The following is a 19127-nucleotide window of genomic DNA, read 5'->3' as shown; positions in this document are numbered from 1 at the left end:
GGTGATTGGCCCTCATGGGTGCAGACCACAGCTATTTCTCAATATTTTAGCAGTTTACTAATAGGTTTCATCAATACATTCTGGCACAACACTCATGATCTTGACACGACCCAAAATAAAATACGTTTGCTGCCTCTGTGCTACACTGTCTCAGGGAAGTGTCTCTGAGGCAGCATGATGCCTCTGGACGAACAACAATTTCTGTTCCTGTCTTGTTTTTACGTGTCTACTCTCAGTCTCACTGTCTCTGTAGATGAAGGTTTGTGTCAGACAGTATCTCTGACACAAACACTTTACATCACCAGTAGCCTTTGTGATATAAAGTGTAAAGCGGGGCAGTTATGCGAGAGGCCACAGACGTATCTAAGGCAGCTTGTATGCAGCGTTCCTGACTAATCCCACTTGTTCCTCTCCCAGCTGGCAGCTGCACAGAGAGCAACACGGAAAACGAAAATCATCAGGGATCATGATCTCTGATCAAATACACAAGATAAGGACTGCTTACTTAAGCTTTGTTTGAGTCCAGAGGCAGAGTGGACGATGACGTTCAGGAAGCCGTACAAACCAGAGGATTCGTCATCTGTGCAGGAGGAGTTTAAGTCAATATGTTTATTCAAATGAACTGGATGAAAAGCGGCAAAGTGGGTCCCTCACCTTCCTTATTCATGGTCATTGGGATAGAGTGAACAGTTTGGAGCTTCACACATGAGTTTGTGAGCATCTGCAGCTCCAGAGAGGTCAAGGAGAAGCTCTTAAAGCCTGAAAGATGCCATTTTGGGGCGAGAGAGAGAAGTGAGATCACAGCTGCTAAAGACAAAGGGGAAAAAAAAGTTTGAAAAACAGAATGAAACTTACACTTCTTCTGCTGCTCGCGAATTATCTCCCTCCACTCTGCCCGCTCGTAGTCAGAGGAGATCAGAAATGTGAATCCCTGAAAGACAAAAAGCAGGAGAAACAATCGTCATGGCTCCATCCTGTAATTCTTAGCCATCAACAACAGAGGGCAGCAGAAACCAAACTTAAAAAGCTGTCACCTGAAATCATCATCAAATAAACACAATGGTGTTTTAAAACCCAGTCAGTAGCTGCTTTCCTTACAAATGCAGCTACTGACTGTAGAATATAAACTGTGTCTATATTCTTCTAATGTTGAAAAAACATTTAGAAATTGTGGTGATTCCATTAAATAAGAAATGAAATAAAATCACACGTAAATGAGCTTGTTTGCACAACAAGTCATTAAAAATCATGGTGGCAGCAGAAATAAATAGTTAAATGATATATATTCATAATTCAGCCACAGCTGTCAGCCAATCAGAGGACATCGAAGTCTTATTTAGGCATTGAAGCTAGAAGCCCCGCCTACTTGGAAGTAGCTACTTATGCAGCGTTTTGGGGAAATAGTCGTCAGAAATTTTGCAGTAGAGCTGAGGATTCATCACGTTGGAATGACACACGACTTTTATGAACAGCGTGATGCAGTGAGAGCTCTGGTGGAGCCAGCTGCACATTGTCCAAAAACCCCCCAAAACAAACCGTCATCCTCCTTCCACTTCCTGTCGTCTTCTTCAACATTTCTGCCAGTAGACTCGTGTGATGCAAAAAGATTTGTTCCTGTTGCAGCTTTGCGAAATTCAACTTTGCGCAAAATTTTTAACAAAAAAAGATTTGTTATAATTGGTGCAATGTCATGGTTAGTAGTTAGTGTGACTCACTTTGCCGTTTCTGTTGGCCACTCTGAACGCCATGTTGGGGGACATGAGCAGCAGCAGCGACTCTTGCTCAGACAACTTCTTCTTCAGCCGCTCTATGACTTTAGCTCCTTTCGTCGTCCTCTACAGATATAAAAAAAAAAAAAGGAATAGAGTTATCGCTCTGCAGGGTCACAGACTTGATACTTTGCTCTAGTCACACTGTGCTGTTTAAGTTCCTCATACTATTTTTGAATGCTTTGTTCCTGTTGGTGTTTTTATTGTTTTTGGGTTGAATTATCCTCACCCTCTCTCTCTGGATTTCATTCTTGATCTGGGAAATCTTGATTTTCATCGCATCGATCTCCTCGTCCTGGACCAGAGGGATGGGACTGGACTCACAGTCATCAATGGTTTGGAAGGTCACGTCGGCCAGCGGGATGTACCATTTGCAGTCATACTGTTGCCCTTTTCTTTAAGAAGACAAACGTATTAAAACTTCTCAAGGCTCCCCATCATGGTAATGTGTTTCCTTGTCTCATTAAATGTGTTTTGAACTAATGCCTCAGTTATAATCTTTCACTTTCCAATGCAAAAAGTAGAAATAATAATGACATGCAAAGCTTATATTAGGATTTTGGAAGGAAAAATAGCAGAAAATCACTGATCTTGATTAGGACCCATTAATCTTTAGCAACTTAGGCTTTTTAATATTAGAGATACATTAAAAGATGCACTTAAACAAGTCAATTTCTTTTCAAAAACAAAGAAAATAGACATTTTATTTCCAAAAATGCAATAACACACCATTTCTTTGGTGATCACTCAATTGTTCGTAGCAAAGACAGAATTTGCAGCAAAAAAAATCTTCTAACAACACGTGGATCATTCTTTTCTGCTCGACTTAACATCAGTAGTACAGTGTAGAGTTGATCTGGTGATTATTGTTTTTGGATTAACTGATTAATAATTGGTGCTTTTCATGGTTGTTGTTTTTTTTAACAGGATTTGAGCCAGGTGGCGATAAAACGATGTCACCTGAAGAGTTCTGGGTCAATGTTTTTTTTTGTTAAACTTAAATGTAACGTGTATGCTTTTGTAAGGTTGTGGCTTAGTTACTGCTTTGGCTGTTGTTCTTTCAGCAAAGTGCCTTTTTCTTTATTGAGTCTGTATACTCCAGTTAACAATTCATCGATAACAAAATCAGTTGACGATTATTTCTAGACTCCATTCTTAGCGTTTAACCCGATTAATCGTTTCAGGCCCGATCAAGAGCGCCTCTGAGCAGGACTCACCCTGCAGCCTGTTTCTTCAGCTTGGTGCAGAGCAGCAGGTCGGTGAAGAGGAAGACGTGACGGAGTTTCCTGGACCCTTCCACCAGCTCCACCATGAAGCGATCCCTCAGCAGCTGCCGGTTCTGCCACAGAAAAACACCAAATCAGTCGTGGACAACAAACCTCCATGTGTTTCAACAGGATTTCGAGTGAGAAAAGGACACAGATTGTTCATAACTGTGAAATAAAATGCAGGAGGACAGAAGAAACAGGTTTATGTTTTTTTGCAAGAAAAATGGGGTGAAGGTTGGGATTGGAGTAGCTAAAAAATAGCTCAATTTTCAAGCCTGGCCACGGATTCTCAAGTGGATTTAGATCTGAACTTTGACTGGAATAATCTGGCGGATTAGTGCAGAAGTAGAAAAATATGGTTTTCTGACTATTCAAACATCAGAACAGAAATTAACCCTTTGAAATTGGGCCTCTGTATCTTGAAAAACGTCTGTTCTTTCTGAAATGCCACCTTCAGGAAGTCATCACAACATGGCTTCTCTTTCAACCCTTCAACAATGCTTTTACCAGCATTCTACTAAGAAGTAGCTCCTATAATGAGCTCAGCTTATACGACATTCTAGCAGGCGTTTGCTATTTGCTGCTGGCTAGTCTGAAGGAGCTGAGTGGAGAATATGCGTGGGAGTGGGGCCCTGTGAGTGGAAACTTTTAAACAGCAGCTCTAAGGAGGAGCTGCGTACCGAAGGTGGAGCTAGGTCCAACCAGGAGTTTTGCACAGCTGAATGGTTGCCATGGGAGATAAAAGGATTTCTCAAACATTCATAAACGAATCAAGGCAACACTCCTGGTATGTTTTTGAGGAGTGAATAACATTGCAACATGATGAAAAGCTCAAAAAAGTTGATTTTACATGATACTGCTCCTTTGTAAGGAGAGTCTGTATTCAATTACAGACATAAGTGTTTGACATTCTATTCAAAGTCAAACCAAACAGTGAGGTTCAAGGCAGATATGATGGAATTTAACTTTTATCTTGCAAGAGCGTGCACCTAAATTCTTCCAGTGCCCTCTGACCCCTGCGCTGAGGCACTGCTCATGTGAGAGCGCCTCCCCACACCAACCACACTGCAGAAAAACAGGGAAAGCACTGCGGTATGTTTTTCCTCTGCCGCGCTCCGCACGCTCCAGCTCAACTCGGCCTCATTCCAAACACTCTGGTGAGAAAAGCAAGCGCATCCAGCGGCAGAGTCCTGCATTTAAAGCGCCGCGCCAGGGTTACTTCCGCTTATTGTTTTTGGGGACGCAAGCGTGACCGCAAGTCAATAATTCCGATGGAAAAAAAATTTTTGGAGCCATCGCTGCACGAGATGTCACGCTTTAAACACCGAGTGTCTGTTTTGTTTCTTTTTTTTCTGCACAAGTAATGAGACACCGAGCGCTGGGGTATGCACAAGAGGAAAAGTTAAATAAACTCTTATGGTTTTAATGGTTGGGGTAATTACAGGCACTTACGGCGCAAAAACATTAGCAGAGATACAAACTTAGCCAACAGCTCGTCATTTGCCACAACCACCTCATAATTTTCAAGCAAATTGTCAAGGCTTTGCTTGTTATCAGTAAATCTCTTGGTGGTGTTTCAGGCTTCCTTAGACAACACGCAAAAGACTTTTCTTAGGAACTTTAAATCCTATTCTTCTGGGCAGGATAAGTTCCCAGGAAAGAACAGAGGAAGTTCCCAATCAGACCATCTGAATCCAAGCAATAAGATGTGTGCTCTACAAAAGGGAGTGGAAAAGGCAGTCAGGAAACACAGACAAGTCAGCACGCCCACCCAGTGCAAAAGGTTTCTCCGTCCGGCAGCCTGGTCGATAAGGCAACATGCCGGTGATTTCTGGGAAGCGCATTTGACACCACAGCAGGGAAGGATGGGAGTGAGCGCGGCGCGAAGAACGGCAGATTTTTCTGGTTGTGCGACATGGAGACCTCTTAGCCTCCAGTGTTTGTGCTGCTTCCTGAACGGCCTGCTTGTTTTCGCAACAGGCATTCAGGCCAGTGAGTCAGCAGCGGCCTGACTCACGCTGCTGTCTTACTGTGCCTTCCAGACACCTTGTGCTCTCAGCTTTTTTACCGTTAACTGTCAGGGCAGGGAGGAAATTATAGGTGTGATCCTGAAATCCACAAGGAGGATTTTTTTTTTTTAATTCTTTTTTTTTTTTTTCAAATAAAATGCGGGACAGTAAACCTGGAAGTCACATGGGGAATTATTACACATCTTCACCCCCTTCCCCTCTAATGGGTCTGTCTTTTTCTGTATGCGCTATCCTGACACATGATACATTTACAGTAGAAATCAGACAGTTTCCCGTTTAGCTCAGTGAAGATTAAATGAAGTGGACTTTCATCATTTGGGAAGGTCCATATGATGATGTCTTCATATTAATTTACAATATTAAAGTTGAAACGAGGAACAGCTGTTGATCCATTTTAAGGTCCCATCATTGTTTAATTTAATGCATGGGGATGCATGTCTTTCTGCTTCACCTCCAGAGGCCCGGTAAGGGGGGAAAGTTAGGACAATTCCAAGGGTCCCTGACCAACAGGGGGCCACCATAAAATAGTAATTTTTTTCTTCATAGAAATAGGGGGAGGATCCTGTCAATTACAAAATTAGTTGTATTGTGTTTTTTGAATTGTTTTTAGAAGTAAAAAGTAAATGTTACCACTCCCAGACCAAAAAGCACATATCCATATTTTCACTGAACACCTCCCTGTATCTAAATGAAATGGTTCGTTCCAATGTTCAGCAAAGTTAGAACAAGAACACTACTGCTACAAGAAAAAAGAAAAGAAAAAAAGAATGACTGCTGCAGTTACTATGCTGCCAAAAAAATTATAAAGTGAGGTTTTTAAAGAAAGAGAGAGAAAAAAGACAAGAGTGTCAATTTGTAGCCCAGTTTTTCTCCAAGAGAGGTGGGTAGGCTATGAGAGATTATCAACCACTTAGCATAGTTAGCTTAGCTACAGAGTGCTGTTTGCCTCCATTTCTCTAGCATTTAAAGAACAAAAGGAAAAAAATTACCAACATATCCATATATTTAACTTGTACCTGTACCTTTTACCACACTTAACAACAGATGAATCAGTCAGCAGCAGTTCTAACCCCGATACCAGTATAACCTCTCTCCTGTCCCAGTGAAAAAGGTGAGCAACATTGTGTTCAGTGATGAGCTAGTTAGCTTCATTTCATTGAGTGATAGGGTTTTCTCCCACTTTGCCCTTTTTAGAATTGCACAACTAAAACAACATATTTATTACTGACAGAAATTCAAACAATCTTTATAAAATAATAATAAAACAGACTCCTGTCTGAACTGAATCCTACCTTAGCTTGCATTTAAATTACAGACATCTATTCCCACATATGCTGCAGTTATATACCTCGCACTTGTCTATAAGCCACACTTTTGGGGATTTTTGTGATGGGCACTTTTTCCATAAGCTAAATATGACTGTGGTGACACTAACTGAAAATTATTTTAACAGACTTTTAAACAGTTACATTCAGTAAACAGCCAAGTATGAAACAGCCAGTTGAAGCCAATAGGACTTCATCACATCTGCAAAAAGAAATCCTTTTTGCAGACGCGATCCTAAGTCCACCAAAATGGATCCCATCAACACCTTGACGGCTCCTAGAAATTTGTGACAAAGGGCAACCTTTGGAGAGTTCAACTCTCACTGGATATTACTCTTTTTGTGTTTCTCCAATCCAAATGGTTTGCAAATTCAACTTTTCCAGAAATTACCTTTTTTGAAGACAATTTACATTGGTCAATAACCCCAATTTACATGATTTTGGAAATTTGGGGGGAAACAGAGCACCCAGAGAAAACCCCCACTAACACGAGAAGAACATGCAAACATCCACGGAAAGAGGCACTTGGTTAAGAACTAAGATCTCTTTTCTATGAAGATGCAGCACTAACCACTGCATCACCATGCTAACCTTATTTTGTTGGTTCAAGATATGAGATGTATTTTGAGGTTTTGGAAATGGTTCAGGACTGACATGAACAATCCGCACACATGCTGGATAGGACTGACTCTATTGGTAAGTGGTTCAGTTCCTGAACTACTAAATAAGCTGCTCATAATTGATAGCTGCACTTCTATACCTCAGCTGACATAATTATCCAGTTTATCTTTGACATATCTATAAGTCACAGGAGTGAATTTCTTTCTCTTTTCTTTATTGTTATGCAAGATATTTCCATATGTTCGTATAACGCTTTTAGAAATACTTGTGCACTTTAGACTAATTAATTTAAGTCTAAATTAATTAGACTTAAATTAATTTGGAATTTAAGTCTAATTCCAAATTACATTTTTGGAATTAGACTTAAATACTAACAATGACCAAATAAAGCAGAGTGAATTGTTACGTTTAAAAAGTGAATATAATAAATTATCTTATGAGGCAGCAGCAAAATGTTTAATGTGGTTAAAGCAATCTTATTATGACCAAGGAGAGAAAGCTGGGAAACTCTTGGCATGGGGAATTAAGAAAATACAAAATGAAAGAGCAATTAATAGTATAAAGACCTCCTCTGTTCATCCTCTGGTCTTATCCTCCTCCTCACAGAAGAGACAAAAAAGGAGTTGGACATAAATTTAACGATTTAAGAAATTTCACAGGCCACACAGAGTATCAATAGTGGTAAAGCTCCTGGGCTTGACGGCTTCCCCATTGAATTCGACAAACTTGTAGCCCCACTCTTCAACATGTATGAAGAAGATTTCAGAATTGAAATTCTCCCACCCACTCTGAGACAAGCAATGATCACATTGATCTTAAAACCTGGTAAACATCCTGAAGAGTGCTCTTCATTTAGACCAATAAGTCTGATGGGGGTAGACACTAAAATATTTTGTAAAGTCTTAGCAAAAAGATTCGACCCCTTCATCTCACATTTAGTTCATAAAGATCAAAACAGCTTTGTACCAAAACGTCAAGGGTTTCACAATATAAGAAGAGTTCTAAACATAATTCATGAGAAACTCACCTCTCCCTTTTTAACGGTCATGGACTGTCTGCGTGGGGTGATCTCTTCATTAATACTGGACAAAAAGTTCTGAGAGATGCGGAGGGCATCCTGTAACAGCGGGTAGTCTGGATGACCGGAGGGTGTGTGCTTCAGCAGGTCCTAAAGGCCAAAACAGAAAAATCAAAGGAATTCAGTTTTGAAAAGGATTCCCCTGTGCAAAATCGTGGTTTCAATTACTGACTTACATGGAGAACAAGAGTGCTGCGTGTCACCCTGTCCACAGGTTTGTAGAGGAGAGCTGTGGATGAGGAGTCATCACAGTGAACAAAAAAAAAAAAGAAATGGATTCCAGTACCAGGAAAGTTGATATTTCATCCGACTCAATACTTACTTTCCAGAGAATATTTAGCAGACTGGTCTTTGCATTCCTTTGTGTTTTTAACCTTGAGATTCTGAGATAAGAGGGAGAACAAAAAAAACAAACACCCTGATTAATCCATAGCGAGCTTGACTGACTGCAGCTGCTGAAAAGGACTAGAGAAAACTGCCCCGTCATCACTTGTCTCAGGCAGCAAAGCCCCGAATGCCGCGGCCCCGCTCCACATACCTCAGATATCTGTGCAAACTGGGCGTTGGCCTGGCAGCACTTGTCTGCCGTCTCCACGGCAACCTTATAGTTGTCCACGAAGGCCCGGTACACCCCGAGCTGGCTGGCCTGCGGCGAACATAGAGAGAGACTTGCACGTTACTAAAGGGCATTGGTGAGCACAGCACGCTGTGCGTCACTTAGCCGACCCAGCTGATTCTGATTCAGCATTGGCCGCCGTTTATAAACCCCTTTACATGTGTGCCTTTAATCTTTCATCTTCGCCGAGGTAGCTCAACCTCCTACGGAGCCCTGAGCACTTCTTTACTGCTTGTAATGTGGCGAAGCGGCTCTTTAATCTGGCTGGGGGACGCCTCCAGGAAGTCTACTCGGATCAGACGTGAGTTTCAACGAGATCCACACAAAAAAGTTATAATTAGAGCCAGACACCATCACCTTTCCACTCGGCAAGTGTTCTGCTCTTTAAGCAATCATTAGCGATCAAAGTTATGACATTTAAGCAGAGCTGTAATTAGTTTGTTGAAAGTTGCTCACATGCTAAACGGTGGTCTCTTTGATGGAAAACCCACACCCTATCCCGGGCTTCTCCTTACTCAATGCAGAGCGTCCTTACAAGGTTTAGATTGCAAGGGTTTTTTTTTTTGTTTTTTTTTTTTTTTTTTGAGCTGTAAGTAAATATTAATCAAATGCAATGAAAAAAAGATTATTGTTGCAAGAATTTACTCATACCAGCCATTTTCCCACCAGCTTCCTTTATTTCTGTTTTTGTTTTTTTTAGCGTTAGCCTCAACTTCCTTCAAGTTGGATCAAAGTGAGTGGAAAAACAAGTTTTGCATGTTGAAGCATTGTCAAGACACGTTGACTTGTCTCCTAGATGTCATCACCCATGGCAACCCCCCCCCCCCCCCCAAAAAAAAACAAGGCACTACTTCCTCTGACTTTTACGAGGACTCAAGAGAGCAACACAACTGAATCCGGTGTAGTGAAATCAAAACCAAACCAGTGTACCAGCTTCTGAAAGAGGTCGCCCACACACTGCTGGTGGCTCCAGTCTTGGACTCGGGGCAGCAGAGCGTCGTAGAAGTCCTTGTGGATCTCGTGGAGCTCAGGCACGTTGAAGAAAATGGTCTCTATCTGCTGGATGGTCAACATGGGCTGGGAGGTGGTGGCTGCCGCCTTCAGGGGCTTCATGGGCTACAAGAGGCAACCACAGCCTATCAGCCCTAAACAATTTAAATTTCAATTGACAAAACTCTAAAATACTGTACTTCAAATCACTCATTTATTAACTTTTTGAAGCTTTGACTAATATGCATTTTTGTTTCTTTGAATGCAGAAAATGTTTATGATACATTTCTTATTGCTCATGTGTACATATTTGTCAGTATTTTCTGAAGCATAAATTATATTCTAAATGATTTCTGTCAATTTTATTTTAGTTATCTAATAGCAGTGCAAAATGTGTTCTGGTTTTTGCTAGTAGGCAAATCGTCATAAAATTTTTATTTTACACCGTTCATTTTTCTGCTTGATTTTTTAAATTATTGGGTTTTTTTTGTTGTTTTTTGTTTTTTTTCCCCAAACTTGAAATTCATTTTTGGGGAAAATCTGTTCATTTTAAATGTTAAATCCGTGCTGTTGATAACCAGCAGGGTAAAAAATAACTTTTAGACAAACAAATATTGGTATTTTTAGAGCACGTAGAATGTAACTGAACATTTTTTTTCTTCCATAATTAGACTTTCGGTTTTGTTCAGACAGAGAGCCCATGTCTGGATCTGCCCAGGCGTGGATCGTCTCACACAAGAGTTGCAGCCCAAATTAGATCCATCTTGCACAATTCCTTCTAGGTATTTAAATGTATTAAATCAGTGAATGATCAAATAGACAATAGATGCTTAATATATTTCTTTTAAAAAGCTAAAAGAAATACCTAAAAAGGCATTATGCTGTGAAAATGGAACTGACAACTTAAAGATTTATGAGAGGCTGCATGGGCCAAAACTTACAAACTCTCTTACATTCACAGTCAAACTCTCTTACATGTACTATAAAACTTTTTTACAGAGTTTTATTGCAACGGAAGTTGACTTAAAATTTCAGTTTCTGATTGGACCCCAGGCAGGAGTAGGCGGGTTTTCATGGACAGAAAAATAGCTGAGTGACAGCGACTAACAGAGGCAACTAATATTTTAAATGACATCGTTAGCTCTCCCAGTAATGTCAGCATTATCAGAAGTGTTTAGAAGCCGACAGCCACCATCGGAAACCCCATCTATCAGTGGGATAAACCTAGCCGTCTCTTCGGAAATGGCAGTGAAGCCAGCCTGCACTCGATTTTAATGTGCGCGACAGCACAAGTTATGGCGCTCTCTTTTCAAAATAAAAGCACACCTCCAGTTTATGTTTGATTCACACGTCAAGTTTCTCTCTGGCAGCTATAGGAGGCTAAAGCTTTGCGTTAATTAATTTGCAAAATGACATTATGTAACTGAAAAAAAATCCTGTAAAGCACATATGTGCAACCTTAGTTAAAACTGGTCTTATAGAGGTTGTCCCTGTGTTATCCTGAAGTGAGAGAAGTACCTGGTAAGGTATTGTTTATGTAATCTGAAAGATTTTTTTGCATGTCAAATGTCAGCAATTTTGATTGAGGTAGCACATATGTGGCTTACAGAATTTTTTGCCCACATAATATGTTTTAACTTATTTTCAGATACATGATTTTCTTTAGCAAATCTATTAACACAAATTTTTACATTTTTAAAGCTGCAGGAGAGAAACATGAATCAAACATAAACCGGAGGTGAGTTTGACTGCGAATGTAAGAGAGTTTGATAGTATGTGTAAGAGAGTTTGATAGTGAATGTAAGAGAGTTTGTAAGTTTTGGCCCATGGGGCCTCTCATAAAGATTCCTTCTGTTTTCACTTAGATGTGCTAAATCCTGAAAGAAATTACTTCAGACAGACACAATGTGAGTAAATATAATATTCAGGTTACAGCAGATGATTTTATTTACTAATAAATAAAAAAACCATCCAAATTATCATGGCCCTATATGAAAAAGTTTCCATACCCTCCTCCACTGGTTAAGCCATGAATTAACTGATTAACCACATTTTAATCTTCAGTTTCCCAAGCCACACGTTGGCCTGTTTTACTTCTAAACCTGTTTGAACAAGAAATTTGTTATATGGAAACTTGTCTGACAACATAGAGTGAGCTAAAAAGGAAACATATCACGTCCTGATCTAAAGAAATTCAAGAACAGATGAGGAAAAAGAGTCAATTTCCAAATGGTTACAAAGCCATTTCTTTGTAACTTTGGGAGCAGCAGGGAGGCCTTCCTTGGAATGGCTGGTTGCCACGGTTACTCCAATGAGGCATTGATGACTCATCCAGGAAGTTACAAAAACCCCACAACAGGTTAGAGTTCACGATTCAACCAGTTATAAAAACACATTAGACCAGTTGTTGTCCACTAAGGACAGCAAAACCAGATTTTAGTTATAGGCTGAGCCAGACATTAAAAAGGGCTTACAGGAACGGTAGCCCAGGCGGCTCAAAAACGTTTTTTGTGTATACTGTTAACGTTTTACAAATATTACACCTCATATTAAAGTAATGGGCTCGTTTCACATTGAGTTTTTTTTTTATTTTGGATTTTTATTCATTTAAACTACACTCAAATTGAAAATTATCATTTTGGGACCAAATTGGAGCCATCTGCTAGCCATCCATCAATTTGTTTTTTTGTTGTTGTTTTTTTTAAGAATTGTGTGACTTTTTTCTTTAATTTGGGCTTATGTGTGGAAAAAAAGCAAAATAAAAAACCCTTAGCTATATGCCTTTTACTTGATCATCTTAAATATTTGTCATGTTTATCGAAACAAATCCTAAGGGAGCAGAAAATGATTTGAAAATCTAAAAAGCACATTATATCAATTATCTAAACTTAGCATGTGTCTAATTATTCTTACTTAGTACTTAGAACATTTTGACAATGATTTATTAATTTAAGCTTAAAAATGTATTATTCTCTCAGCAGTTTCAACAGCTAGTGACGAGTTGTGACCAACCAATCTGAAAATCTGACCAGACAATATTTGGCTGCATCTCTAGTGGATATTATGGTCGTTTCAGAATGTGATCAATGACATCTCAGCATAAAGAGTCGTTACATACAATCAGCAGGGCCTCCAGGTGGCTGAGGTAAGTTTCCTCGCTGGCCAGGATCCCAGACAGAACCCACTTCCTCATCTCCTGCCCCTTTTCCTGTTCCAGCTCCACCTGATACAAACATGAAATGATGGGGAAGGAAAAAAAAAAAACCTTGTGAGATATGAAGACATTTTTAATTTTCAATCAAGATGATTAATGACAACAAACTGAAATGCAAAATAAGCTTTAAAAGCTTGCTCACAAGCAGAAAACCTTAACTAGCTGTTGGGTAATGCGGGAACTGGAGTCGTGATCACACTCTGTAGGAGTTTTACATTCCAGGAGGCCAGCAGCGGACACTCCTCACCTCTTAAAAAAGACAAATGTTTGTTTTCTCTCTCTCCACAAGGAGTTGTTTGAAGCGGGTCAAAGATATCGCTCATTTCAGTTGGAATAACTCTGTCAGTAATAACTCTGTTGTTGTGTGTGCTGGAATGAAAAAGAAGCCCAGCCCCCTCCGCCCCCACCCGCCATCATCATTTAGGCTTTGAAAATCACATCAGAAGAGAAGAACAATGCAGATATGAGAGGAACATGGCAAAAAAATGGGTAGTGATGTTAGGTTTTTTTTTTCCAACATCTGTTTGGCTACAGTGTGTTTGCTGACTATGTGCGGCCTTTTCACCGACGCCCCGCTTCACAATGAAAAGCATTCCCCCATCTGGCAGCTACATGCTGCTCTGCATTTAATTGGTGGCATGTGGGTGCATCGGCTGGCACTTTTTTTATTTCTGCTTTTATACAGCACCTCAGCTATTAAACAGAGAATACTGCAATGTAAACATATATGAAGTACTTTCATTCCCATTTTAATTTGCCATTCTGACACCTTTTAATTCAGCAATTAAATCTGATACAAGCAAATTTATTTGGACCACGTCAGAAATAACCCATTAGATGTGATTTAACTGAGCTCGATGCAGCAATTGTGACAAACTAAATGGACCCATTTATGATCAGACAAATTTGTTCATGTCTTTCACCAAAAATGAAGCTGAAATAACACAAAGAATCAACATTTACATATATCTGTATTTACCTGAATTTAAGCAAATCTCATAATAAAATTAGTTAGTAACTTAGATTAAAAGGTGTAGTGTGGGTTCAACAAGGTGCAGTGTTGATACCTCTTCAACCTTTTTACATTTTCTACAACCAGAAATGTTGCAGGTTTTAACAGATTCATTCTGAAAAATCCAACACAAAGCAGGAGTGAGCATGTATCATACTGCTTATCATTTATTGTGGATTGTGATTTCTTATCTTACCTAAAAATTTAGATTTATTGTCATCGATTTATCATGATAAATTTCAGTTATTGATGGTAAATAAAAAAAAACTGGCAGTATGATGGGAAATGTTATTTTTGCTATTTTCTCCACTGTTTCATGAGAACATCAATAAATAAGCAAATTAATAAAAAAAGACTAAATGATGTTACTGTGAGCAGTTTCTTAAAGCAAGTGGCATCTTAAAGAATCCTGTTGTAAACTTGAATATTTTTCAAAAATTATATTTTTGTTTGTGCCGCTATGAATGCTGTGTCACGCAATCATTGCCAAGAGGCTATTTTAAAGTAATAATTAGGGTTTTAAATCATAATCTTCATTGCTATCACAGTACAGTAGGAGTCACAGTGGAAGAGTTTAGTTTAAAGCATATTTGTGTGTTAACACATGGGATGCACGATATATCAGCATTAACATTGGTATCGGCCGATGTTAGTAATTTATTGACATATCAGTATCAGTTCAATAAGTTAAACTGGGCCGACAACTGATGTTTATTTCCATATTGCTGATGTTTGTGTATGAGTTTAGAGGGGGGATGATTGTGTGACAAATGCAAGCCAGACTTTTCAGATTTTTAGTTTTGGATCACATGTAAAGCATGTGTTCTTTTCTTTCCCCACTTGCCAGTCAAGTACTACTTTGTGTGTCAAATAAAAATCCATGTAAAACCTCTTATTTGTGAGAATACCGTGACAACATTTGCAGTAATGTTTATTCCACAGGTTCATTTCTTAAAAACTGTCAAGCCCTAAATAAAACTTAATAATAAATAAATAAATAAATAAATAAAAAGAATGTTTATTGAGGGCATATTTCAGCTTTTTCTCTTAGAATATTTAATCTGTGGACCTGCTGGGTGATTGGTGTAGAAGTTGTGTGAAATGGTCAAGCAGACAAGACACATCATAAACCGTGTGAAAGATAGCATACTTTTAAGCAAAACAAAAAAAAGAAGAAGAAACGGTTAACAGACAGCAGAAAAAGCAAAGCAACAACCTTTATGCTCAGAAGGAAGAAGCGCAGATAATGAGCATTGTGGACTGGAGCGTGGACAGAGGACACCAAAGGACAATGCAGCGGCAGAGAGGAGGAAAGCGGAGGAGCAGGAGATGATGGGCAACGTGTCAGAGTTGTCGGTCACAGCAACTTTACCGACTGTGTGGACTCCAGAGAACCGGACGAGTGCGTGTCCCGGCTGTTCCGGTTCTTGGAGCGGAGCCGGGGTGAGGAGGACGGCGAGCCGCTGAAGGACAGAGGCTCGTGGCGAGGCGGGTGCTCTTCGGAATGCTCCAGGTCGTAGCCATAAGATGGAGGGTTTTCCATGTCTAGGAGAAAATGGGCAGACAAAGCACAATAGTCACATGATGAGCTGGAGATGCTGCTAGGTCATGGAGTTAACACAGACACACATTATTATGGGCAAGGCAACAAGCCGGAGCACCACTTCCAGCTGGAATGAGAATCGTAAAGTCACTGCAGGATGACATCTGTGCTGAACCTGGAATATTTGCCCATTCTTCTTTGGAAAACGGCTCAGTCAAATGAGACAGAGTGTTGGAGGAACAATTTCTCTGTTTCTACAGTTTTTTAACTCATTCTACTGCCGCTCTGACTAAATGTTTAAGGTTGTGGTCTTGAAGGTGAACCTCCATCCAAGCCTCAAGTCTTTATTAACCTCTAACAGGTTTTCATCCAGGTTTGTCCTGCAAATAGCATTTAGCTCCTTCCATATCCCCTTCACCTCTGACCAGCTGAAATCAAAGCATCCACAGAGCATGATGCTGCTCCCTCCATGTTTCCCTGGGGCTGCAATTTTCTTGTGGCACAAAAAAGATAAATTAATTTTCGTCTCATTTGTGAGGCTAACCTATTTGTGGCATGAAAACAAGTAGGTCAGCCTATTCAAATAAAATGAAATCATAAGTCATAATTTTGACTTTCATAGTCATAATTTCAAAATTCAATTTCAGCATTTTGAGACAGTCATAATTTTGAGATTCAAATTCATAATTTATGACATTCAAAGTCATAATTATGAGACTAAAATTATAATTTTCAGGATCAAAGTTACAACTTTGAGATAAAATGTCACAATTTTGACTTTCTATCTTAAAATTATGACTTTGAAAGTCAAAATTGTAGGTTTGAATCTCATAATTATAACTTTCACTCCATAATTCAAAGGTCCCATAATTGAATCAAAATAATAAATTTGAAAATTATGACTTCTAAACCTGTAATTTTAAACTTAAAAGTAGAAAGGATGACTTTAAAGTGCGCACTTATGGGCTTCCATACATTTGACCGGAGCTCCTTGTTCCACATGTTTGCTGCGTTACCATGTGACTTACGGCTGCTTTGGGCGGGTCCGGTTAGCTTTGTGTGACTTTACAAAACCATGCAATGGTCCTGTCTTTGTTGTAATTTGCCATATCAAGTGCATTAAATTCACATTCATGTGTGACAGATGTTAGCATGTACAACACTGAAACTCCCTAATCATTGATAATGTCAATATTTGTGTTATGTATTGTTCAGATTTCACCATAAGGAATGAGGCAAACTGAGCTGTGTGCAGAAAAATCAAGTTAAAATACAAAAAAAGTGAAGAAAAATCCTCACCTGGACTACAGTAGTCATTATGATGTGAACAGCTGACAATAAACTCTCAGCATTAAGCTCTTCTGTTTTATATTAAATCCTTTGTTAACCTCTATAAACCTGCGACCTACTTAAATCCAGCCTGTCCCTGTGAGCGAGGTGAAGCCAATGGGTGGATAAACAAGTGAAAAGGCAAGGCAAACACACGTGCCCTGCTGGATATTCATACAGTCCCCCTTCATCCACGTTTGTTTTTTTGTTGATGTGAAGAAACTAGATCTTGTATCTTGGCGTGATATTTACTCATAATTCACGTATTTAGAGAAGTCTCAAAACTCACACAACAGATTTTTTTCAGAATCCTGTCTAAAAAAAAAAAAAGGCAAAATGCAGAGCCGAGTGTGGGTCGTGTTGCAACACAAACACTCGCAGCCAGCCAGGACTGGAAAAACATGTTAGGGATATATGTGACACTTGTCAGTGTGTCTTTTTAAGATGAGCAGCCTTCTGTGTACTGTAATTACCGTCAGCCACTCCGATTCACCAACATGTATAATCATCATCGCCTTGTTGTCATGGACTTGGCAGCTCACTGATAGAATAGAAAAGCATCAAAAACCGTAGTCCAAAGAAAGAGGACGTCTAAGATCTGTCGTACTGTTGCACAGAGTATTTTAAGGAGGCCGTGAATTTGGTTCACCGCAGCACGAAAACAGGACAATAAAGGATTCCGGAAAGAAGAGGAAGACGGAGCCATGTCACCCTGCAAAAACACAGAATCCTACTGAGTATTTTTGGTCTAGTTTCTAGTCCAAACATCTTTTGTACACTTGAAATGAGACTAACTTATGAAAATAACTTATAAGTAACTTTTCAGCAGGAAATACAAGTTTGTTTTGAGTCAATAATTCCTTAATATTGATGGAAAATTAGTTGCTCCATTAGCAGATTATTTCATGAATAACAGGAAAAAAATGTCTTGTCCCATAAGGGAAATGATCTGCCAATGGAACTAGAACTTTTTCATCAATATTAAGAAATTATTGACTTAAACAAACTCGTATATCTTGTTGAACAGTTGCTTATAAAGTTAGTTTTGTCTTATTTTGAGTGTATTAAGATATAGAAACTAGACTAAAAGTACTCGGTGAGATTTCGTGTTTCTGCTGTGAATCCAAAAGGACGAAACTCAACAAACACCTTTACCTCAGGAGGCAAAGGTGAAAAAAACCCCCCAACAATGTAGTTCAAGCAGCTTCCTAGTCAATACCAGCAGCACATCCTCCTCTAGGTAACTGTCAGAACCTCTTTAGTACCAGAAGTACATCCGGAGGAGGATTTCAAAATGTGTTCTTACATCCCAGAACCTGGTCATTTCTCTCTCACATGCAAACGGGTTTCAAACACGGCGCTCGCTTGGCTGCGGCCGGTGTGAGAAAGCCGACATCACAATAGACCCTCAGCCAGAGCGGTTGTTGTAGCGATCACAAGGACGCCTACTGAGGAAATGTCCAGGCAGGTCTGCCCGGAAAATTCAGTAATTCATTTTGCTCCAGAGAGGAAACAGGCTTTCTACACAAGGTCATCTCTGCACAAACAGCCCCTCACTCCTGCTCCTAACACATCCCCTCCTGAAGTCACGGCCATTATGTGTTTACAGAGCACCCCCCTACACACACACACACATACGCACACACACACGTACTTTGAAGGGCATGCATAGTTTAACTACAGTAATAAATGGCTTTTGAAGCAGTTTAACATGCTGTTTTTACAACAGCTTTCCCCCCGGTACGCCTCAGACAGCAGTAGCTGGTTGTGGTTCCAGAGCAACCTCTCACAAAACTATTCTCAGTCATCTTTACTGCCAACTCAAAGGGTGATCCACAAGGTTATGTATTTGGAACAATCTTATAAGCGCTGATAAACATAGTCTCTTCTTGAGAAGAGGTTGTTGTTTCTGCACAGATTTTACTCATGAGTTTGGTTTGAATCTAATGTTGCTGACATTCAATCTCAAACCCAAAATTTGACACCAGTTCTAAATGGTCCCGAGAGAAATGTGATGTTTTTAAATCTAAGAAATCTTGATGGTGGTAATATTAATATTATATTAAGAGCATACAATACCTTAATAATCTAAACAGGATTGTTGGGATACTAAGATCAAGTCAAAACGAGACGCTAATTACATTTAATTTAAAATTAGCCTAATTTTGTTTAGCAATATACATAAACTCAAAAAGAAATTGATTAAACTGATTTTTTTCTCTCTCATGTCTGCTTCCCATCTCCTCCTATGACATAGTGAACCATGGAGGAGCTTTGCGGCAGTGGTGGGAAGTAACAAAGTACAAGTACTTCGTTACTGTACTTAAGTACA

General features: G+C 39.5%; 1 protein-coding gene and 1 long non-coding RNA gene across 2 annotated transcripts in view; one reads left to right on the top strand and one right to left on the bottom strand.

Moving 5' to 3' along the window:
* LOC106957685 (BCR activator of RhoGEF and GTPase) overlaps nt 1-19127 on the bottom strand; it is a 50825-nt gene that overhangs the window by 12677 nt on the left and 19021 nt on the right. The window contains exons 2-14 of the mRNA XM_015049110.1: nt 15296-15468; nt 12816-12920; nt 9638-9823; nt 8630-8737; nt 8414-8474; nt 8268-8320; nt 8041-8181; nt 2987-3108; nt 1999-2164; nt 1716-1835; nt 856-931; nt 655-759; nt 506-580 (exon numbers count right to left, since the gene is read on the bottom strand). Of these exons, the coding sequence (XP_014904596.1) occupies nt 506-580; nt 655-759; nt 856-931; nt 1716-1835; nt 1999-2164; nt 2987-3108; nt 8041-8181; nt 8268-8320; nt 8414-8474; nt 8630-8737; nt 9638-9823; nt 12816-12920; nt 15296-15468 (1491 nt within the window). The remainder of the gene's footprint in view (nt 1-505; nt 581-654; nt 760-855; nt 932-1715; nt 1836-1998; nt 2165-2986; nt 3109-8040; nt 8182-8267; nt 8321-8413; nt 8475-8629; nt 8738-9637; nt 9824-12815; nt 12921-15295; nt 15469-19127) is intronic.
* LOC106957687 (uncharacterized) lies at nt 8744-9522 on the top strand. The gene is made up of 2 exons (XR_001427007.1): nt 8744-9008; nt 9414-9522. It is a non-coding gene; the product is annotated as an uncharacterized LOC106957687 (long non-coding RNA).

This window comes from Poecilia latipinna, unplaced genomic scaffold (genome assembly GCF_001443285.1).
Source record: "Poecilia latipinna isolate Pla-1442-1.1 unplaced genomic scaffold, P_latipinna-1.0 Scaffold927, whole genome shotgun sequence".
Taxonomy (NCBI): Eukaryota; Metazoa; Chordata; class Actinopteri; order Cyprinodontiformes; family Poeciliidae; genus Poecilia; species Poecilia latipinna.
Note: the sequence above shows the minus strand (reverse complement) of the source record. Positions and strands in the feature narration are given on the sequence as shown.